Raw genomic sequence first — 24,164 nt, forward strand, 5'->3', positions numbered from 1 at the left:
GGGGAATAAGATGTTGAAATAGAGAATAAGAGGGTTGTTGAGCTAGTAAGCCAAAATCTTTACATGACTATGTTGCAAGATATCTGATAATCATCGCCATTGTTGGTCATAAAATGGATTAGTAGGAGTTTTCCTATTTTTATCAAAGATCATTTGGGGGCAGTCTCCCCTTATGAAACTGGCTTTCACTGTCAAAATCCAAGTATCATCCATCTAAGTAAGACTATATTGCAAAGCACATGACGCTTGTCATAGTTATTTGCAAGAGAGAGCCAATTTCGAAGAAGCTTCCCTCGCTTTAGAGACTATAAGAGCCTTTAAAATTCATCATTTATGAAGAGATTAAAGTCTAAGGAAGGACTTTAAGATCAAAATCTAAGATACATGATCGCTGCCTTTTATTGACCTACTTATTACCATCGGTCTCAAGGATTAAAGCTGGTGTTTTATTATGTAAATAATCACTCCAAAGAGATTTTCAAGGCAAATTAGCAGCCAGATTACAGCTCAAGATCATAATACCTAGTTATCAATTTTTGTGGAAAAGTAAACGACCTATTTTGTATGCTCGGACTCTTTTTCTTCTTTTGAGAAGAATTTAGAGAATGTTTGAAAAAAGAAAACTATTAAAATAAGCATGTCTTAGTAAGCATATACATGCATACAAGCATTCATGAATGACATTTATCAATTTGATTTTAGTTGTGATGGCACTTGTTTTATCCCTGGTCTCCAGCTTATTTATTCTTTTGTCATGAGGTGCTTGTTTTATCACTGGCCCTTGACACCATGTCGTTGTGGTGACACTTGTTTTATCTTTGGCCTCTAGCTTAATTTATTCTTGTCATGAGGTGTTTGTTTTATCTCTGGCTCTTGACACCATGTTGTTGTGGTGGCGTTTGTTTTATCCTTGCCTCCAGCTTATTTATTCTTTTTTCATGAGGCACTTGCTTTATCTCTGATCCTTGTCGTATTGCTGCGGTAATGCTTGTTTTGTCTCTGGTCTCCAGCTTATTTATTCTTTTGTCATAAGGTGCTTGTTTTATCTTTGGCCCTTGACACCATGTTGCTGTGATGACATTTGTTTGATATCTGGCCTCCAGCTTATTTACTCTTTAGTCATGAGGCGCTTGTTTTATCCTTGGCCCTTGACATCGTATTTCTGCGGTGACGCTTGTTTTATCCATGGTCTCCAGCTTATTTATTCTTTTGTCATGTGATGCTTGTTTTATCTTAGGCCCTTGACATCATGTTATTGTGGTGACGCTTGTTTGATCTCTGTCTGCGGCTTATTTATCCTTTTGTCATGAGGTGCTTGTTTTGTCTCTAGCCCTTAACACCATATTGCTATGATGACTCTTGTTTTATCCCTCATCTCCAACTTATTTTGTCTGTCCTGAGATGTTTATCTTATCCTTGGTCCTTGACATTGGTAAGTTATCTAAAATATCTTAGTTTGATGAGTTAATTGCTACACCTTCGTCTACCTTCTAATTCTACAAGGATGCACAAAGGGGGCATGTTGTAGCCACCTATTTTTATCCTACACATATATATCTTTTTTAATTCAGTCATTATTACTAATATTGGTATTTTTAAAAAGATATATATGTGTAGGATAAAAATAGGTGGCTAAGTCATTGTTGTAGTTGGAAAAGCCGTAATCGATTTGGATTTTTCAGATTTGACCAAAGAATTTTGCTTTTATGGTGTAGATTCTGTGGGAGGTTACCTTCTGAGAATTAGGACTTTGAGAATTTCGGGTGATTTTACTGATAGAGGCTTCCTTTATCATACCACTAATGAGAGTCATGCTTTTTCTACTATAGTTTGTCTTATTAATCGAATGCCCTCTCTTTCCCTTCAAATTTTATCACCATTTGAAATATTGTTTTGATAATACTCTTGATTTGCATTATCTAAAAGATTTTGGATGTGCATATTATCCTTTCCTTAAACCCTATACCAAACATAAACTTGAACCAAAAACACACAACACATATTTTTAGGCTATCCTCCCAATTTTAAATGCTATATTTGTTATAATCAATTTTAAATGCATGTTCTTATTCATTGCTAACGCTAAGAATGACTTCTTTTTTTTTTTTTTTTTGTGTAAACAAGCAAGCTAACAATTTTTTGTGTATTTAATATTTGTTCTAAATTTTGGTATACCAAAATGAAATCTAATAGATCATATAAATAATTAGACACTCGAGAATTATATAGTTTGGCATATTTTGGAGAAAATTTATTGGTTGAAAATATTTCCTTAAATTTGTTGTTGAGTTGTTGGAAATATTTTGTTACACGGGAAATTCGATCATATATTTCTAAATTTATCTAGAAGCTTATAATAAAAACAAATGTGGAACAAATTAAAATGGGTTTTGTCCACGTTTTTTGTGTTGTCAAAAATATATGTTTGCAGTTATAAAGCTCTGATAATACGTTTTTTGCCTCTCAACAAAAATGAAAAAAATATTATATGATGATGTACCCTGTGTAGCCAAAAATGCAACTTCTAGCCAAGAGAGTTGTTTACGTGGGCAAATATTCATTTTTGTAGCTCAAGAAGAAATTTTGTTTAATCGACCGAAATTTTTACGTTGCCAGTTTCTGCCAGCACTAAAAGAAAATGGGTAGAAATGCAAGTTCTACTGGTGAAACCACGTTTGTAAAAAGTCATTTTTGTCATCGTACTTTTTGTGGTTAGAAATGACTTTTTTGCCCACGTGTTCACTTGTGTGTTGGTATTTTTGTCGTCATGATGTCAACCAAACGTGGGTAGGGGAAAAGACGATGGGGTTTCGATTATGATGCATGTCCACACAAAAATATAACATCAAAATAGGTTTTGCCCACATTTTTCTTAAGATCTGCTGAAATTTTTCTACGTCGACAGAGATCAAAATTTTTGTAGGGTTTGGAAGTTCATGACTTATTTCAACCGAGTACTAAGTAATCTAGGGCTATTAGGTATAATTTTGCTTCTTCTTTTTTACAAATACGTCTAAGTTAAATAAGGTAAGCAATTAAAAAAATCAATACAAACAAATATATTTCTAATTTGTACAAAAAGAAATTGAAATAAATTACTTTTTTTTCCTTGGCATAGTGGTAAATAAGAAGACGGGCATGATCTTGATAAAGGGCTAAGAGATTATAGGTTCAATCCATGATATGACCATCTACCTAGAATTTAATATCCTACGGATTTTGAGTAATTTAAGACTCAAATGTTGTAAGGTTAGGTGGGTTGTTTCATGAAATTAGTTGAGGTGCTCGTAAGCTAACACCGTACATGGATATAAAAAAATCGAGAACTAAAACAAAGAGGAGACTATATTTTTACCAACATGTTATACTTCTTTCAAATGATTTGACATAGACATAGTATAGTATCATTATTTTTTGGTTCATTTTATATGCAATAAAACAGACTTATCTATGCATAACTTGGGTTAAATAGACTCTCTGGTCCCTCTCCATTTCAATTTAACAGTGGGTTAAATAGACTCTCTGGTCCCTCTCCATTTCAATTTAACAGTGGGTTAAATAGACTCTCTGGTCCCTCTCCATTTCAATTTAACAGGGTGGAACAAGTCTTGTGGGCTAAATAGACTTGTCTACGCATAACTTGGGTCACTTTAGATGGTGACCTCTGAAAATGAGTTTTTGGAGTATAGCTTATGCAAAGTCTTCCACTTTTGTTTCACTATATAGTAGATTTCAAAAAGATATGCATCCATCCATTTTTTGAAATAATGAAAGGACTAAAAGTTAAAATTAAAACCTTTTCCTGTTGTAGTTATAGTCATTCTCATTTCTCAATCAAATCAATGGTTAAAAGATATCACATTACATGATCATGTTGAACCATTTGAAATTTCTACGGAACACACTTCTTTTACAGATGTCATAAACTTCTCACGTTCTTACATTTGACTTACAAAATTTTGTCATAAATTGACGAGTTTAGGAACTTAATTCCACCAAATAGTACTAAGACATCAGCTACAGCTTATGCGAATGACAATATCAATGGCTCTCCTTTGGTATTTTGGTTCCATCCATCTCATTCTTTTGCTTTCTATGCCAAAAACTGTAGCCCATCTTGAATTTAAAGTATCTGTACGAGACATCAAAATGAGGTGTATTGAGAAGGAAAGAGTAGCACTTTTATCCTTTAAGCAAAAAGTGGTGGATAATTATGATATACTCTCTTCTTGGGACACAGATGTCAACAGTGATTGTTGCAATTGGAGAGGTGTTAAGTGCAGCAACATTAATACTACCACTCATCAACATATCATTGGACTTGATCTTCATGGCTCATATAATTATGAATGGTATTTGATGGGTGAGGTTAGTTCTTCTTTGACTCAATTGTCACACCTCAACTACTTGGATCTTAGCCTTAATTGGTTTGGTCGAGTTGTCCTTGAGGATATTGCATCTCTTATTGATCTAGATTATCTCAACTTGTCTTATAATGCCTTTGCTACTCTGATTCCTCCTGATCTTGGGAACCTTTCAAAATTGTATGTTCTTGATCTTCGGTCAAATTATTGGTTAAATCACAACTTTGAATGGCTGATCTCGAGTTCTTTTTCATCCTTAAAATATCTTGATTTGAGGTTGGTCAACTTTTATGGTGCCTATGATTGGGCAATTTCCATTAGCAAACTTCCTCTGTTACAAAGTTTGTTTTTAGGCTATTGTTACATTACAACCCCTATTCTACCATCATCTCCTTATTCAAACACAAATCTCACAAGATTTCTAGTTGAGTTAGACCTCTCTTGGATCTATATTAATTTCACTTCCTCAAATATTTATTTATGGATGATCAACTCAACTAATATTGTTCGTTTGAACCTTGGATACAACAATTTAGAAGGATTGAACTTTAACGATTTTGAAAATATTACTTCACTTGTATTTCTTGATCTAACTTCCACTCAAGTTAATTTTCGTTCTTTCAATTCCTTCGGAAGTCTATGCAATTTAAAATCATTACATTTGTCATTCAATAATATAGGAGGATTGCTATTTGATTTCCTCAAAGCTTTTCCACCATGTATGCTTCACTCGTTTGAGTCTCTATATCTTGGAGCAAATAACATGAGTGGATTCTTGCCAAACTTTATCATGCTTCCATCATTAAAAGAACTAGACTTGTCTCACAACATCTTGAGTGAAACAATTCCCCAAAATGAACTGCTGATGTGAATTCGTCAAACTCTCCTTTGTCAGCACTAATCTCTCTTACAATCAAACGAGTATATTATTTATGTAATGCATTCCAACCTGCCGCATCAATATTTCCAATGTCTTGACCACAAACATCATGTGGCCCAACAAGTAAATAAATAAGAAATTGTTTTTGAAGTATGAAATGGGATGTGAGGGTCTCTTCTAAACCCATAAGGACCCAAGTTAATGTAGATGACCATGACTAAAAATGAGGTTTTGGACTATAGCTCATGCAAAGTCTTCTATTTTTGTTTCATTTGTGGAAGTCTTCCAAGATATGAACCCATAGTTAATGAAAGGACTGAAAATTAAGATCAAATTATGTGAAATATATATAAAGTCATATTGAAGTGCTTCAAATTTCTACGAAAATATCTTTAAAATAATTAAATTGAAAAATTGACATGTCCAGGTTCTTAATTTTTAACTTTCAACTATATAACAATGGGAACAAAACTTTTCTTCTTTAATTAGGCAAAAACTTTCATTACGTGAGTTTATAATTTTACTTCAATACCATTTTAATGACTTTTTTTCCAAATATTTTTGTTATTGTTTGCTTCCATTTTTTCACATACTTAAATAAATTAAATTTAGTGCATAAACCTCCATGCTATAAGTCATTATATTTTTTAAAAAAATATTAACATCACGTTTTTTTTTAGAAACTTGTTACACGGAATTGAACTTGTATTTATGATCTATTTAATGCGATGTGATTCGATTTGTAGTACTTAATTGTGTAATTATCTCTCAATTTATTTTGTTCTTGAGGCCTTCTACTTATTGGAAGAATTTTTTCTAGATTTTCTTAAGTAAAATTTTTTAAACCTCACGAATGAAATAACTTCTCTATTTGTAATGTTCTTAGGTGGGATTCATGAGCTCGGGCCTTGATTAGTCCATGGACCTAGGCCCTTTCAACCCAATTTATGGAGTATAGTCTTATTTAGCATTTGGGTTAAAATATGTATATTCTTTTTAGACTCTAGTGATTGATGAAAACATTTAGTATTATTGGCCTTATGCAACTTATATGTGTTTTCAATTTCAATTTGGGACAAATGTCAATTTAGGTAAGAGATAAATGTGAAAATGACAAAATAATATACTACAATTTAGAAAGTAGCAAATCTAAAAAAGATGTTAATTTTTAGCAAAACTGCCTAAAGTATATATTTTTGGACAAATTTTCAACCAATTTTACCCTTTTATAGACTGAAACAGATTGTTTTTCAAATATGGTGTATTTGGGCAAAGTAAAATAATGGAATATAACACCGAATTACGAATACAGTATATTTGCATCATTCAGTTTTATAAAAATTTTAAATAAATATTTATTTTTTGGGATTGATCTTGTTTAACCAACATCTACTGAAATTATGCCTTCAATTTATACCAGATTTTCGAATTTGTAGGCTTCAAATAAAATGATTAACTATTTATTTTTATTGATATATATATAATAATAACTATTTAAATCACACTTGATTGATAATATAATTAATTCATTGTACGTTTCATAAGCTTTGGTTAATTTTTAATAACATTTTATTATATAATACAAATACATAATTTTCATATAATGATTGTTATTATATCATAAAAACACATAAATTTTCATATAATGATTGTTATTATATCATACAAATACACAATTTTTCATATTTATCTTTCTTTATTTTTATATTATATATATAGTAATAAATATTTGTTTTATCATTCAATTTTAAAAGTTTAGTTAGAAGATCTCTCGAATTTGAATTTAAAATTGTATCATTTCCTAAAATTTTACGTTGGATATAATAACAACTTCATATTAACATGGTACCTTCCTTATAATTATGTACTAACAATTATTCCATAAACAATAATAAATTGACATTATTTAAAGGGAATCAAAGTTAATATAACGATATGTATGGATGATAAAAAATTCCTTAAGATACAGACGTTAAATAGATCAAATTTAGGGGAATAAAATCCTTTTATGGAAGAATACTGAAGTGAGGTATATTTTCCATAAATATTATTTAAAAGTTGGTTTTATTATTATTAATATAACAAAAAAAACTATTATAAACAACTATAGAATATGAAAATATATTATGTTTGGTAAATATTTGGTCCTAACGAAAATCCAGAAAATTATAAATATGATTTTAGTCTTTTTTTTTTTTAATTATTGACAGTGTAAATTATCAGATAAATACAAAAATACTTTAAATTTTTTTCTTCAGAATTTCAAACCCTTCAACTTCTTCTTTTTTTTTCTTTCCCAGTGGAGTACTTCAACCATTGTGCCTCAACATATGAATGCTGATATATATATATATTTCATTCCTAGCGTGTGTATTTTATTTTCTTTACAAATTTAATGATAGTCTTTATAAATATAGATGTTGTCACTTTAAGTGATAATACTTAACAACTCTATATTACTGTTACGATCTTAAGAAGAAGAAAAGCCAAATTTCAAAAAAAAAAAAAAAGTAATAATGAATATAATTCCAGAAATCTCTCGAACTTCTCTCTAAGAAGTTGAGGAAGAAGAAAAAGAGGGGGGAAACATTCAATTGGCCACCAAAGATGAACTAACTCAAGTTGGAGGAGTCCTCATGAGTTCAAAAGCCACATCTCCCAATTCAAGAACGCCACCATTGGAGCACCTCGAAAGCATTTGATTTGCTTCTTGTTTCTTCAATTTCACCATAATTCTCACTTTCTTCTATGTTCATCCTCCAACTCCTCCTACTCTCAGTACTAATGGCGATTATCACCGGTTCAGTGTCGGCAAATGTCACTCTTTTCTTAACTTTCTTGATCTCCTCCGATTGGTGTTGCAGTGATGATGACGAGGGTGGTGAGTGGTTCTTCTTAGTTAAATGGTCTGTGTGTCTGTGTATACGTAAGTCATCTTCTTCGTTTATTTGCAGCTATTATTGATTTTAACTGCAAGTAGCTTTTTGTTCAAAGTTTTTTTTTGTAGCATTTGTTATTTCAATTACAATGTAATTGTGGTTTAGACTTTTGGGTAAACAATTTGTATTTTGGTTTAATTAGGAATATTAATGTAAATTCTGTAAATTAGGCTAATTACATTACATTAGGCTAATTATATTACATTTCTTATTTAATTTGGGTAATTTAGCTATTTATGTATCATTTCATACTCTTGTAAAAACACAGAACTTTTATCAATAAACAACAAAAGAAATATTCTTCAGCATATTCTCTTACATGGTATCAGAGCTAGGGTTTTCAGGCTCTATCTCAATCGCCGCCGCCACCGCCAACCACCCGTGAACGTCTCCATCCCGAATCGTCTCGATACCTCCAGGAAGAGCTGCGTCCCGAATCGTCTCCATCCCGCATCCTCATCGCGCCTCGCAGCCGTTCCGCCACATCTCGAACCGTCTCCGTCTCGTATCTTCATCACGACTCGCAGCCATTCCACCACAGCATCGGTGTCGCGCCGATTAGTCGCAGCCTCGGCATCGCAGGTGTCCATCCGCTTCGATCTGTCCATTTCCACTCCGATCTGTCTCCATCCGCGAAGCACCAGTCTACGCCGCTCCGATCTGTCTCCAATCTACGTCGCTGAGATACACGCCTCGTAGTCGTTCTGTCCTTATTCCTCTATCGTTCCAAGCCGCACGCGACTTCTCTTCCAGTCGTGAGTGCAAGACAACGTCTACCGTCCGACGCCGTCCACCAGACCTGACAAATCTTTCAGCCGTTTGTCTTCAATTTTTTTGTCTCCGTTCACAGACGTGAACCCCTAAATCGAGTCGCCGCAACCCAGCCGTGAACCCCTGAATCCAGTCGCCGCGACCCAGCTGTGAAGACGCTCACCTGTCACGAATCCCAGTCTTGCAAATCTCAGCCGCAAAATACAGTAAAACCCAGATCTAACGAATCCAGTCACGAATCAGTCAAAACTCGGCCGAAAATCAGTCAAAACTCGGCCGAAAATCCGCATTGTTAACCTCAAATCAAAATGGAGAGAGACCATATCTTTAGACCCATTTCTACAATACTTGATGGTACAAATTATATCACATGGGCAAATCAAATGAAAAGTTTTCTTATTGGAAGAAAACTATGGCGCATTGTAACTGGCGACATCACCAAACCAACTGCAAAGGAAGGGGATAACAAATTCATTGAACGTCTCGAAGATTGGGACAGTAAAAATCATCAAATTATCACCTGGCTTGGTAACACCTCTATTCCCGCTATACATGCACAGTTTGATGCCTTTGATGATGCTAAAATATTATGGGATTTTTTGTCTACACGCTTCAAGTCTATTGGTTTAGCCCATTATTACCAACTCCACAGTACACTTGTAAATCTAAATCAAGATATTGGTCAGTCTGTTAATGAATATTTGGCAGTTCTTCAACCCATTTGGACTCAACTTGACCAAGCGAACATCAGCAAAGATCATCTTCGCCTTATTAAAGTCCTTATGGGATTACGTCCAGAATATGAATCTGTTAGAGCTGCTTTACTACACCGGAATCCCTTACCCTCATTAGATGCAGCTATTCAAGAAATTCTGTTTGAAGAAAAGCGTCTTGGCATCAACTCTACTAAACAATCTGATGTTGTCCTTGCCAGCACATACACTCCCAACAGAGCCGCAAATATGTTTTGTAAGAATTGTAAGCTCTCTGGTCACAAATTTAGTAACTGTCCTAAAATAGAGTGCAGGTACTGCCATAAACATGGTCACATTCTGGATAACTGCCCTACCAGACCACCCCGACCTCCTGGCACTTCCACAAAAGAGAAAATTTTTACCAAACATGGTTCCTCATCTGTTGTTGCTGCGACCTCGGATGATTCATCCCTCATTCAGATAAGTGATCTTCAGAGCTTATTGAATCAACTAATTTCATCATCCTCTGCTCTTGCTGTTTCATCAGGTAATCGATGGCTTCTTGATTCTGCCTGTTGTAATCATATGACCTCTGACTCTTCTCTTATGTCTACTTCTAGCCCTACAAAATCTTTACCTCCTATTTATGCTGCTGATGGTAATTGTATGAACATCTCTCATACTGGTACCATTGATACTCCCAGTTTACATCTTCCCCATACTTACTGTGTTCCTAACCTGACCTTTAATCTAGTGTCTGTTGGTCAATTATGTGATCTTGGCTTAAATGTTTCATTTTCTCCCAATGGTTGTCAGGTTCAGGATCCGCAGACGGGACGGACGATTGGAACGGGTCGCAAAGTGGGAAGATTGTTTGAGCTCACATCACTTCGGGTTTCATCTCCTTCTTCCATCTCTGCTTCAGTCACTGATTCTGACACATATCAGTGGCATCTTCGTCTTGGTCATGCTTCCTCTGAAAAACTTCGTCATTTAATTTCTGTTAACAATTTGACTAATCTTACTAAGTTTGTTCCTTTTAATTGTTTGAATTGCAAACTTGCTAAACAACCTGCCTTATCTTTTTCTCAATCCATCTCTAATTGTGATAAACCTTTTGATTTAGTGCATTCTGATATTTGGGGTCCTGCCCCAATTACTACTGTTCATGGTTATCGCTACTATGTTTTATTCATTGATGACTACTCTCGATTTACATGGATTTACTTTCTAAAACATCGTTCTGAATTATCTCGCACATATATTGAGTTTGCTAACATGATTCGCACTCAATTTTCCTCTCCCATCAAAATTCTTCGCACTGATAATGCTTTGGAATATAAAGATTCCATCCTTCTTTCTTTTCTTTCCCAACAGGGCACTATTGTTCAGCGCTCTTGCCCTCATACCTCTCAACAAAATGGACGTGCTGAGCGCAAACATCGTCACATTCTTGACTCAGTACGTGCCCTCCTTCTTTCTGCCTCTTGTCCAGAAAAATTCTGGGGTGAAGCTGCCCTTACATCAGTATATACAATCAATCGTCTCCCTTCCTCTGTCCTTCAAAACACCTCTCCGTTCGAAAAACTATATGGTATTTCTCCCGACTATTCTAAACTCAAAGTTTTTGGTAGTGCCTGCTTCGTTCTTTTACATCCTCATGAACACAATAAACTTGAACCACGTGCCCGTCTCTGTTGTTTCCTTGGCTATGGCACCGAACACAAAGGATTTCGTTGTTGGGACCCTCTTTCCAACCGACTCCGGATATCTCGGCATGTCACTTTTTGGGAACACACTATGTTCTCTCGTTTGTCCTCCTTCCACACCTCTTTCTCTAGTCCTCAATCTTTCTTTACAAATACATCTGTTGACCTTTTTCCTCTCTCTGAACCCACCTTGGATACTGAGCTTGCACAATCTTCACCTGCTACTGCAAATCCGGATCCACCGTCTGTCTCCGATGATGTTCCTGAATCGCCACCTGCTACTCCTCTTCGTCGCTCTACCCGGGTAAGAGAACCTCCTCACTCATCTCACTGATTACCATTGTTTTTCTACCATTGTTTCCCTTGTTGAACCCACCTCTTATCAAGAGGCCAGTACTAACCCAATATGGCAGAAAGCAATGGATGAAGAATTACATGCTCTTGAAAAGACGCACACTTGGGACTATGTTGACTTACCTTCCGGTAAAAGACCCATTGGTTGCAAATGGATTTACAAAATCAAAACTCACTCTGATGGAACTATTGAACGTTATAAAGCTCGGCTTGTTGCAAAAGGATACTCACAAGAATATGGGATTGACTATGAAGAAACATTTGCCCCTGTTGCCCGGATGACATCTGTTCGCAGCTTGTTAGCTGTTGCTGCTGCCAAACAGTGGCCTCTTCTTCAGATGGATGTCAAAAATGCATTTCTTAACGGAAACCTATCTGAAGAAGTGTATATGAAGCCACCTCAGGGAACTTCTCCTCCTCCCAACAAGGTGTGTCTCCTTCGTCGCGCTCTATACGGTCTAAAACAGGCTCCACGAGCTTGGTTTGCCACGTTTAGCTCCACCATTACTCAACTTGGATTTACCTCCAGCTCTCACGACAATGCCCTTTTTACACGACAGACAACTCATGGTATTGTTCTTCTCCTTCTTTATGTTGATGATATGATTATTACTGGTAATGATCAACAGGCCATATCCGACCTACAACAATATCTTGGTCAACATTTTGAGATGAAAGACCTTGGATCTCTCAATTACTTTCTCGGTCTTGAAGTCTCTCACCGTTCAGATGGTTATCTGTTATCTCAAGCGAAATATGCATCTGATCTAATAGCGCGCTCAGGAATTACAGACTCCACCACATCTTCAACACCGTTAGATCCTCATGTCCATCTAACTCCGTTTGATGGTGTTCCTCTTGACGATGCAAGCTTGTATCGGCAACTTGTTGGCAGTCTTATATACCTAACAGTAACTCGCCCAGATATTGCATATGCTGTTCATATTGTCAGTCAATTTATGGCTGCTCCTCGAACAATTCATTTCACTGCTGTTCTACGCATACTTCGCTATGTCAAAGGTACCTTGGGACATGGTCTTCAATTCTCATCTCAGTCTTCCCTGTGTTGTCGGGATATTCTGATGCTGATTGGGCGGGGGATCCTACTGATCGACGATCCACCATAGGATACTGTTTTTACTTAGGTGATTCTCTCATCTCATGGCGTAGTAAGAAACAAAGTGTTATATCTCGTTCCAGTACGGAATCTGAATATCGTGCTCTGGCTGATGCTACAGCTGAACTTATATGGCTTCGGTAGCTCCTTGTCGATATGGGTGTCCCTCAACAGGGTCCTACCCTCCTCTATTGTGACAATCGTAGTGCCATTCAGATTGCTCACAATGATGTGTTTCATGAACGTACAAAACACATTGAAAATGACTGTCACTTTGTTCGTCACCACCTCCTAAGCAACACCCTCCTCTTACGTTCTGTTTCTACTATTGAACAACCTGCGGATATCTTCACCAAAGCCTTGCCATCTAATCGATTCTGTCAATTACTTACCAAACTCAAGTTGATCGTCACTCTACCACCTTGAGTTTGAGGGAGGGTATTAATGTAAATTCTGTAAATTAGGCTAATTACATTACATTAGGCTAATTATATTACATTCCTTATTTAATTTGGGTAATTTAGCTATTTATGTATCATTTCATACTCTTGTAAAAACACAGAACTTTTATCAATAAACAACAAAAGGAATATTCTTCAGCATATTCTCCTACAAGAGACATTTGAGGGATTGTTTTATTTATTTATGGTTCTATTTTTTATGTTTTGCTATTTTAACAATTTAAAATTATTTTTGCTATTTTTCCAAAAGAAAATCTATAATTTGCTATTCTTCTTCACAACCCTTTAGTTGATGATGTGAGAATTTATAATTGGTTGAAAATTTCTCATTCAACCACGACAACTCATAAAATCAATATGTGTATTAAAAATAATTATGAAATAAAATTTTAAATTTAATTTTAATAGTGAACCTTAATAATTAACTATGATTTTTTAAATTGAAATTTGTTGATGCTAAATTTTGGTGGAAGAAAAACTTCACGTGAAAATAGAAAATGACTTAGGATGATTAGTTAATAAAAAAAAGAAAATTTTTAAAATAGTAGATTTTACAAAATATTTACAATCTATAGCAAATTCTATCACATATAGTTATTGATATGCTACCATGATAGAAGACTATCCGTAATAGAATCTCCAATTTTGGTATAGCTCGTAAATATTTTAATTTATTTTGCTATTTTTAAAAATGTCTCGAAAAAAACTAAATAATAATTAAGAAGTTGGAAGTTTTATGTGAAGTCTTGACATACATAAAAATTAAGTCGTATTGAAAGAGAATTTGAAATTCTACAAATATTTGTAGAATTTTTTTTTTTTAATAGGATTGTGATTAATTGCTTCTTTTTCCACGTATTATTTAAAATAAATTGATAATTAGAACAGTGGGGAGCCACATCAAAGGCAGAGCAGATGAGATCACATTATCCCATGGCTCTCCTTTGGTATTTTGCTTCCATCCATCTCATCCTTCTGCTTTCTATGCCTAAAAATAATGTAGCCCAACACATCAAAATGAGGTGTATCCAAAAGGAAAGAGTAGCACTTTTATCCTTCAAGCAAACACTAGTTGATGAATTTGATATACTCTCTTCTTGGGACACACATATCAACTGTGATTGTTGCAATTGGAGAGGTGTTGAATGCACCAACACTAATTCTACCACTCACCAACATATCATTACACTTGATCTTCATGGCTCATATTCTTATGAAAGGTATTTGATGGGTGAGGTTAGTTCTTCTTTGACTCAATTGTCATACCTCAACTTCTTAGATCTTAGCTTTAATCAGTTTGATCGGATTGTCCTTAAAGATATTGCTTCTCTTCTGAATTTGAATTATCTCAACTTGTCTTATAATTTTCATGTTTATACTCCCATTCCTCCTCATCTTGGAAATCTTTCAAAACTGTCTGTTCTTGATTTAAGAGGTTAATGACCTTGGTGATGCCCATGATTGGACAATTACCATTAACAAACTTCCTGCCTTGCAAAGTTTGTTTTTAAGAGGTCGTTACCTTCCAGCCCCTGTTCAATCATTTCATTATTCAAACATCAATTTCTCGAGATTTCTAGTTGAGTTGGACCTCTCTTGGAATTATATGGATCTTAGTTCCTCAAATTTTTATTCATCGATGATCAACTCAACTAATCTTGTTCATCTGAATCTTGGTTACAACAATCTACAAAGTTTGAACTTGAATGATTTTGAAAATATGACTTCACTTGTATTTCTTGGTCTGACTTCCACTCAAGTTAATTTTCGTTCTTTCAATTCCTTCGGAAGTCTATGCAACTTAAAATCATTACACTTGTCATTCAATAATATAGGAGGATTGCTATTTGATTTTCTCATAGCTTTTCCACCAAATTGAAGTCCCGGATATGTCAATGAACTACTCCACCAGTGCATTGTCTATCAATCTTGAGTCGAACAAATTTGTGGGCCGAATTCCCTCCTTTCTTCTCCAATATTCTTCACTTTTTCTTTCAAATAATAGCTTTTCTGACTTAAGTGGCTTATGTGAATTCGTTGGTGACTCTCATTTAATGCTACTTGATCTTTCTAACAACCAACTATTAGGAAAACTTCCTGGTTGTTGGTACTCCTTCGACAATTTAGTATTATTGGACTTGTCTAATAATTATTTATCTGGAGACATTCCACATTCTATGAATTATCTAACTTACTTGGATTCCTTATTTTTACGCAACAATCAATTCACTGGCGGGTTCCGTAACTTATTCAACATAACAAATTTGATTACCTTTGATGCAATGAATAATAATTTTTCTGGAGTTCTACCATCATGGATTGGATGGAAATTACCATATTTGATACATCTGAATTTGAAGTCAAATAATTTTCATGGAGATTTACCTTCAAGTCTTTGCAACCTCAGTAACATTCAAGTAATTGGATATTTCATCCAATTATATTTCTGGAAGCATTCCAACTTGCATCAATAAGCATGGCATTTGGATATATTGTGGGTTTTTGGGGAATATTTGGAAGTTTGGTAGTACATAGGAGATGGAGGCATGCCTACTTCAAATTTTTAAGGAATACAATCCACTGAAATCAGGTGAATAGTGTTCCTTTCTTTAATTATAAAGTCATATATGTTTAAGATATCAAAATGGATGTTTGCTTAATATTTTGAACGGTTTTCTTTTGTGTTTGTAGGCACCTTGGAGATATATTTAGCCAAGTAGGGAGCTCTCTGGTGGATGAATAACTGGGCTTCCAATGCGTAGCATAATCGTGTAGCTATGTTTTTTGTTTTAAGGTTCAACAGATGGTTAAGGAAATTCAAGTGCACTATCGTCCAAACACAAATACCTTAAGGAAAACTTGGCTTTCCATAAATGCTCAATTTTTTTCATATACTAATAACAATGCTCTCTTATAACTCAAATAATTGTCAAGATTTCTAATGAAACACCAGTTCCTAACCAGAATTAAAATCTGAAATATATTGAGAATTAAAGAAGAGCTACATACCCTCTCTTGAGAATACTACTAAACACCTAACTACTCCATAACCCCCCTTCTTACCTAGCAAACTTCTTATTTATAACCACTACTATATGTAACTGCCTAAGTATCAAATTAACCTTATACCCCTAACCCTATACTAATCTAGGTATCTAGCAATTTCTTTTCACCACATCTAAAACAATTAACACATTATGTAACATTAAATATGACAGGTCATATTTGTAAGGTAAGAATGCAAAATAGAGTCACCAAACTAAGACCAAGTCAGTAATAACTTGTAATGGCTGCAGTAATAATATGACTTACGAGACAAAGTTCTCTATCTCTTTTCTCATCGACATAAGTACCAAAACAAGCAAGAAAATATTCATTTATCCACCATTTTCTATTGATATAAGTAACAAAATCATCAAGAAATGATTCTCACTAGAACAATGCAAAAAGTTCAATTGATTTTAACCATATCCATGGTTTAATGTTCCCTACTAACCCACTATCAAATATAAAATATCACAAGGAAGACCAAGAACCGATAATATCATCGGAGAGAAAATCGGAAACAGGATTCTCCCTGTCTGAAAGACAAATCACACGTTCAAGAAAAATAATTTTTTTCATTCACATCAACCAGTCAAAGCCATGGAAAGAGTTTGAGTAAAAGCACTGCCAGCTCCAAGCTAACAACGTATTGAAGACTTTACTTTTCCCAGGTTTTGAACCAGTGTTTGGCCTAGCCCACTTTTGCTAATTGCTTCTATCAATTTTATAGGAAAGGCACTCTCATAGCATTTGGCATCCAAAACTTAGAAACTTCAGTATCCTACATGAATGGGTACTATAACTTGATCTCACGGCCGCGACTTGCCTTTTAATCAATTAACCGAACTGTCAGTGAAGCATCATCGTATGTTTCCAGAATCATCATGTCTTTCCCCCAAACAAAAAGAGAATTTTGATGTTCCAAATGGGGAGAACAGACTCAGGGTTCCAATACTGTGCCATTGACATGATTAAACAAAGCACAAAGCAAATATGATGGGATTAGTATTCGAAATGGGGCAAGTCATCTGCATTTCGGGGACTTGAAACCTTGATACTATTATTAGTGTCCTTCAAGATGTATAAACTCCGCAATCTGAGATGGAAATCAAATATTTTAGCACAACAATTAAGACCCAAGATTCTGCACTTGATAGCTCCAATACTTCCAATTGCCCACTTCTTTAGCAATCTAAATGTGTCACATAGCATGTTTTATCATCACTCTGCAAAAAGAAAACCCCAATTTCTTTCACATTTTTTATCATCACTCACATGCTTCCTAGAAAAATCTCTTTAAAATTTAAAGTCATTCCCCAATCTAGAATCGCTCAAGTTGCTCAGTCTCAAACACTTTCTTCTGTCGCTGAGATATTGGTTTATTAATATCTCATTTTGTCTAGAAGTATACCACGAGTTGCTCCTTGCCTCTGTTACGACTCCAGGGGTCATATTCATGGTCCAAAATGCCATTTAGTACAATCCACAATCTTGTAGAAGATAGCCAGACAAATGAATGTGTTATCTATCCAGACACAGAACAGAAACGAAATTCAAGCTTGGTAACTAATCAAATTGATCTTCCATTTCTATCTCACTTTCCAGTCCCCGAACCCCCTATTCTTAAAACACAATGGAAGCAAAAGCCAGCGAAAACAAATATCAATTTCTATCAAACTCATCATAATTAAGAAGCAGAGTCATAATTGACAATTTCAAACAATAATACCAGCTGAAAGAGAAGTAAAACTTGAAGTTAATCGTATTTTTCTCTCCATGAATACACAAGAAAGAAAACCCATGACAATGCCAATGTAACATCCCCAACAACCTGTCGAGGCCAATCCCGGGCGAGATCCTCAAGCTTCCTCTCGAAATAAACTCTCCATATGGCCATACCTAAGTGAAGCAACACGCAGCCTTTAGCAAAGAAGCTTTGAAACTCTCTATCTCTGACAAAAGCCACCATGAATAAAAGTAACCCAACAGTAAAGAGAAGCAAACCAGAGAAAGAATCAGATGTCTTTATCAGAAGCTGATCGTGGGGACTAGATCCCTGCAGCTTGATTGCGGTTTCAGGGCCATGGCCAAAGACATAAACCTCGTGGGAGTAAAACATCATTAAAGCTCCACAAGTTAAAGCAATCAGAGAATGAAGCATACAGATTAAGCAAAACCCAGATGATGTCATTGATTTGACTTCCCACTTGAAGTTACTTTTTCAAATCAGAACCAAATTAACAGTGGAGCAGCAATTGAGTCCCTTGAAGAAGTAAATCTCCAAGGAAAAACACAGACCCAGGAATCAAAACTACTCGGCCAGATCACATGTGTGAATTAACAGCAAGAGGATGATGATCATGATCAGTTAAAAACCCTAAACCTCGGTCCCGACCCAAAAATCCCAGACCGTTTAACAAACCCTCAATTCATCCTAAGTTACACTGAGCTAAAATCGAACATCAACAGAGATCTCTAGAAAGTTTCAGAATTACAAGAATCCAGGAAAGGAGAAAAGAAAAACAACCCACAATTTTCGATCGAAATCCTAAACTTGAGGGAATTAATGGAACCCGAAATGGGTTGTTGCAAAAATGAACGGGAAAAGCAAGAGAAGCAATGGGAAGTGGAGATTAATGGAGGGCAATTGCACTTCCACGAGGAAAGTTTAAAATTTAAGATGGGGTTGAGATTCAGAGAGATTGGATGTGCTTAACTGGCATAGGGATTGGTGCTTCCAGTGGCCATCTCTATTCCCATACCGTGAGCTGCTTCTCATACAGAAAACGCCACGCTCCTCCAGTCAAATCTTCTTGATTGTGGTGCTGAAGTGCAAAACCAAGTTTTGGTGGTAATGGGTTATTTTCAATTTCTAAAAATTCCATCCGCCATTATTTTTTGGAGAAGATGATGAACGACATTACAAAAAATTGGAGTTCTTCCGACGTTAATGATAGAAACGATAGAAACGTTAGGGATGGGCACTTCTCCCGACAACGTTCGGAATAGGCACATCTCCCGATGTTGAAATGTTACCATCGACAATGTTTGCCATTTTCCAAAGCAGTAATTAGTAACAACAGGAAACTTTGCATGGCCTCTCGGGAAAGTTTGTACATACTCCCAACACCATAAATGAAAAATCGGTGTTTCAGTACTTTTCTTTTGACGTGCGTTGAAAGTGCCCGAAAGTGCCTCCAGGCATAAACCCTTTCAGTTCTGTAAATCACAGAACTCACAGAAGAGCAAGAAAGAGAAACAAAATCGAGAGAGAAGAAGGAGATAGAGTTTTGGTGCGTCTTCGTTACTTTGCCGCCGTCTGCCACACCTATTTCTGGTAAGTAGTTTAGTTTTAGTTTTATTTTAGTTTAGATTTAGTTTAGGGTTAGTTTGGTTTTGGAATCTTTTTTATTTAGATTATAAATTTGTGTTAGGAATAAGATTCTGAATTTGGTTTAGGATTTGGTTTTTGAATTAATTTTTTTTGTATTCAATTTGTTTTTGGATTTATGAAATAATTTAAAACTTAGTGTAGATGGTTTGAATTGAAATTTTGAGGGGAGGGGAAGTTGAATTGGAATTTTGATGGAGGGGGCTTGAATTAAAAATGAAAGAGGAAGGTTGTTGAATTGAAGCTTGACGGTGGAGAGAGGGTTTGTATTGAAAGCTTGAAGGGGAGGGGGTTGTATTGAATTGAAAATTTGTTTTCGTATAGTTATGATAGTCTTTAGTTCAAACTTAAGTGTTGTTTATGTTTTAATAGTTTCATTTGTTAGACTATTAGGAATTTGTTGTTGATTTCTTATGGCCATCCTGAAATTATGGTAGTCTCTTCTCTTTAGTGGAAAATTAGTTTTGAATCTATTGGTAGTTTGTTTTTGCTATCTTGTAGCTTTTGTAGTTTAAACTTAGCTTTGTGAAAAATTTGGAGGATTATAGCTTATTCATGGAGTAATTGAGTTTAGGATAAATATAGAATAAGAGACAATAAACATATTTCAGGACTTATTGAATGAAGCTCATAATGATCTATACTCTGATTGTTCTGAATATTTTTCTCTAAATTTTTTTGTTAAGTTGATCTATGTAAATGTTCTAAACAATTGGAGTAACAAATCCTTCGACGTGATATTAGACTTAATAAAATGTGTGTTTCCAATGTGTGGTACCAATGTCCCTAGTTCATTCTACGAAGTCAAACGAAAATTGTGTGACTTGAACTTGGGATATGAAACTATTCATGTTTGTAAATACGGCGTTGTCATGTACTATTGGAAGGAATTTGAGGACTTGCAATTTTGTACTAGGGTTTGCAATTTTGCAACTTGTAGTGAGTCTCGGTACAATGTTAGTCCTAACATAGAGACAAAATTTTGCATAAGGTATTGCGTCACTTTCCTTTGATACCGAGATTACAACACTTATTTGTATCACAAGAAGAATCCTCTAACATGAAATTGCATCATGACAAATGTGTTGAAACAGAGGATCTGTTGAGAAATCCAGCTGATGCGGATGGATAAAAACATTTTGATTCTGAATTTTCTGATTTTATTTGAGATGCACGGAATTTTCGTTTGGAGTTAGCTTCAAATGGTTTTGATTTGTTTGATCATATGAGTACCTGGTGTGTGATGTTAATTCATTACAATTTGTCACCTTGGAAATGCATAAAAGAGTCCACTTTTTTCATGACATTGCTCATATCCTGTCTAAGATCTCCTGGTATGGAAATTGATGTTTACCTCCGACCATTGCTTGATGAGCTTAAAGAGTGATGGAGTTTTAGGGTGCGTACATATGATTCTCTAATCGATAATTTTTTCAGTTGTCCGCAGCATTGTTCTGAACGATAAATGACTTTCTGGCGTATGCTGAGTTATTAGAGTGGAGTACAAAAAGATATTAGGCATGTGTCCCCCATATGCAAGGGAGATAGATTGTCATTCGAGATAAGAGAAAAAATATATTTCATGGGACATCAACGTTATCTTCGTAACAACCATGTTTGGTGAAGAAGTAGGCTACACAATGGACAAGTAGAGCGTAGGGCTTGTCCAGTGGTAATGGCTAGACACGAAATAATGGAACAACTAGATCAGTTGGAGCTTTCAGCTCTAAGTAAACGGAAGGAATAAAAGTCCTTGGTAGCAAAAGATTTTACAAAGAACTTAGATCAATTTAATTGGGAACTTAAAAATACCGTAAATTGGCAAAATAATACCGAATTAATTTTCTAAAGGCTAAGCATACTTTTAAATTAAAAGATACATAGAGTTACAAAATAGAGAAACTTACTCTCATTGACATCTATAAATCTATAAATCACTGAATTGGGAACACCATTTGTCGAAAACCTTCCTACCCTCTAGGATGAGATTGGTTTGTGGGAACCAAATTAGAATGGAAAAAAGTAGTTTTTTAGAGGATCTATCACAGGATCCACAGAGAAGCAAATATTTTTTATATATATATAACTCTCTTTTGTAAAAAGTCTCATAGATTATGAGATTCTAGTAAATTAAAAATATTAAATTAATAAATATATTAAATTAAATAATTAATTAATACTTCACTTGACTCATATTTAATAAATATCTTTCATATATTTTGTAGTTTTAGTTTAATTACATCAAATTTAATTAAATAAAATTAAACTAAGCTATTAATTAATTCCTTGTTAAATTAAATGTATTTAATTCAAATATAAATTTTTCTTCTAACATATAATTTGATATGAATTCAATTCACAATAAATTAATATTTGAACTCACTCAAATATTTTACCTCTCATAAATTAATTTTAGATCATATCCAAAATTAAATTTATATAGTAAAGTTTGATTAAAATATAAATTTTATATTATAATGTATCACTATACATTATACTAATTCCCAAAGTAAATTTGAACATCTCAAATTAATTACAACCAATATAAATAAATCTCATTATCCTTTACGAGTTAGAAAAGTGACCTAATGGACCTACAAATCAGAAGCTACAATAATATAAGATTAATTGGCTAAACTCGCTTACCACATTAATCAATATTCATTAACTGTATGTACACTCCACTAAAAACTCACAGTTGAACTCTTCTCACTATAGATATATTTCTATATGCACGAATATAGACTAATACAGTAAGTTAGTCTTTCACGAGTGTTCGTAACACCAGATAAATTAAATTAGCATTTTACCCTGGATTATTTCTAGTCCTTAAATATCAGTGTTCTTCTAATTAACAACTTGTTTATGGTCCAACCAATAAAAAGAAATCTCTATCGTGTCATAGAGAGGGTAGCACCCTTTGTTCAAATCTTGAAGACACAATTCAAATGAACACTCATCTACTTACCCTAAAATTAGGAAATAGTGAATTATATCTTGTGTAATTATGTTCCCAGCTCCCCACTCGGTCTTGTCCCCAAAATGATAAGCATATTGAGTTGAAAATCTAGCAACGCTCATCCATACAAATCAAAGGACAATTCATCACGAATAGAAGTTCATAAGACACTCAAGATTAAGACTAAGTTACTTAGGTCGTCCTATTGAAATAGAAATTCAACTAGTTAATGAAGTTACATCTAGTGGTTACTAAAGGGGTAAAAGCCCTAAGTAGCGGAAGATTTTACAGAACAATTTCTCAAATTAATTTATGAATCCCAAAATACCAATACATTGACAAAATTACACATATCGATACATTAACAAAATTACACAAAAACTAACATTATTATTATAACTTAAAGGCTAAGCATGCTTTTTAAATTAAAAGATATAAATAATATAAACTTACGTAGTTTTACACCCGTCGAATCTTCTAGGATGAGATTGGTTTCCAAACTAGTTGGGATGAAAAAAAATTAGAGAAAAACTATTTTTTGCAGATAGCAAAAAGCATTGGCTTAATTTGATTAAGAAAAACTGTTTTTTTATATATATTTATAACTCCCTTTCCTTAGGAGAATAATAAAATATTGAGATTCTATTAATTTAAAAAATAATAAATTAGTAAAAATTTCAAATCAATTAATAAGTAATTAAATTATATTTAATTAATATTTCATTTAAATCATATTTAATGAATAGGTCTCCAATATCTTATAGTTTTAAATTAATTTAATTCAATCAAATTTAATTAAATAAAATTAAACTAAGTTATTAATTAATTAATAGCTAAATTAAATATCTTATATTTAACTTAAATTAAATTTGAATCATATTCAAATATAAATTTCTCTCATATCCAATAATTTTAATAAGAATTCAGTTTACATTAAATTAATATTTGAACTCATTCAAATATTTTATCTCTAATAAATTAATTTTGAGTTATATCCAAAATTAAATTTATATAATAAAATTTGATTAGAATATAAATTTTATATTATAATGTATCACCATACATTATACTAATTCCCAAAGCAAATTTGGACATTTCAAATTAATTACAACAAATATAAATAAATCTCATTACCCTTTACGAGCTAGAAATGAGACCTAATAGACCTACAGATCATAAGCTACAATGATATGAGATTAATTGACTAAACTAATTAACCACATAAATCAGTATTCGTTAATTGTGTGTACACTCCATTAAAGCTAAAGCCTCACACCTGAACTCTTCTCACAGTAGATATATTTATGTGTCCACGGATATAGACCAATAACAGTAAGTTAGTTCTTCATGAGTGTTCGTAACACCAGTTAAGTCCAATTACCATTTTACCTCTAGATTACTTCTAGTACTTAAATACTAATGTTCCTCTAATGAACAACCTGTTTATGATCCAACCAATAAACAAAAACTCCTCTCGTG

At 34.1% G+C, this 24,164-nt stretch overlaps 2 protein-coding genes and 1 long non-coding RNA gene across 4 annotated transcripts; 2 read left to right on the plus strand and 1 right to left on the minus strand.

Moving 5' to 3' along the window:
- The first annotated feature begins 4,011 nt into the window (after nucleotides 1–4,011).
- LOC116402840 (receptor-like protein EIX2) lies at nucleotides 4,012–6,290 on the plus strand. The gene is made up of 2 exons (XM_031883236.1): nucleotides 4,012–4,368; nucleotides 6,131–6,290. The coding sequence occupies exons 1-2, from the start codon at nucleotides 4,027–4,029 to the stop codon at nucleotides 6,158–6,160; spliced, it is 372 nt and encodes a 123-aa protein (XP_031739096.1). The 5' UTR covers nucleotides 4,012–4,026; the 3' UTR covers nucleotides 6,161–6,290.
- A 7,961-nt stretch (nucleotides 6,291–14,251) lies between these two features.
- LOC116402644 lies at nucleotides 14,252–16,164 on the plus strand. Of its 2 annotated transcripts, XR_004215111.1 has the most exons (3): nucleotides 14,252–14,526; nucleotides 15,698–15,880; nucleotides 15,982–16,164. It is a non-coding gene; the product is annotated as an uncharacterized LOC116402644 (long non-coding RNA). The 2 variants fall into 2 exon arrangements; XR_004215110.1 differs by having other exon boundaries at nucleotides 14,252–15,880.
- A 496-nt stretch (nucleotides 16,165–16,660) lies between these two features.
- Nucleotides 16,661–19,705, minus strand: LOC101222658. Its single transcript, XM_011652988.2, has one exon. It carries the CDS (start codon nucleotides 18,524–18,526, stop codon nucleotides 18,092–18,094), a length of 435 nt encoding a protein of 144 aa, XP_011651290.1. The 5' UTR covers nucleotides 18,527–19,705; the 3' UTR covers nucleotides 16,661–18,091.
- Nucleotides 19,706–24,164: the final 4,459 nt, after the last annotated feature.

Source organism: Cucumis sativus, chromosome 3 (assembly GCF_000004075.3).
Source record: "Cucumis sativus cultivar 9930 chromosome 3, Cucumber_9930_V3, whole genome shotgun sequence".
Lineage (NCBI taxonomy): Eukaryota > Viridiplantae > Streptophyta > Magnoliopsida > Cucurbitales > Cucurbitaceae > Cucumis > Cucumis sativus.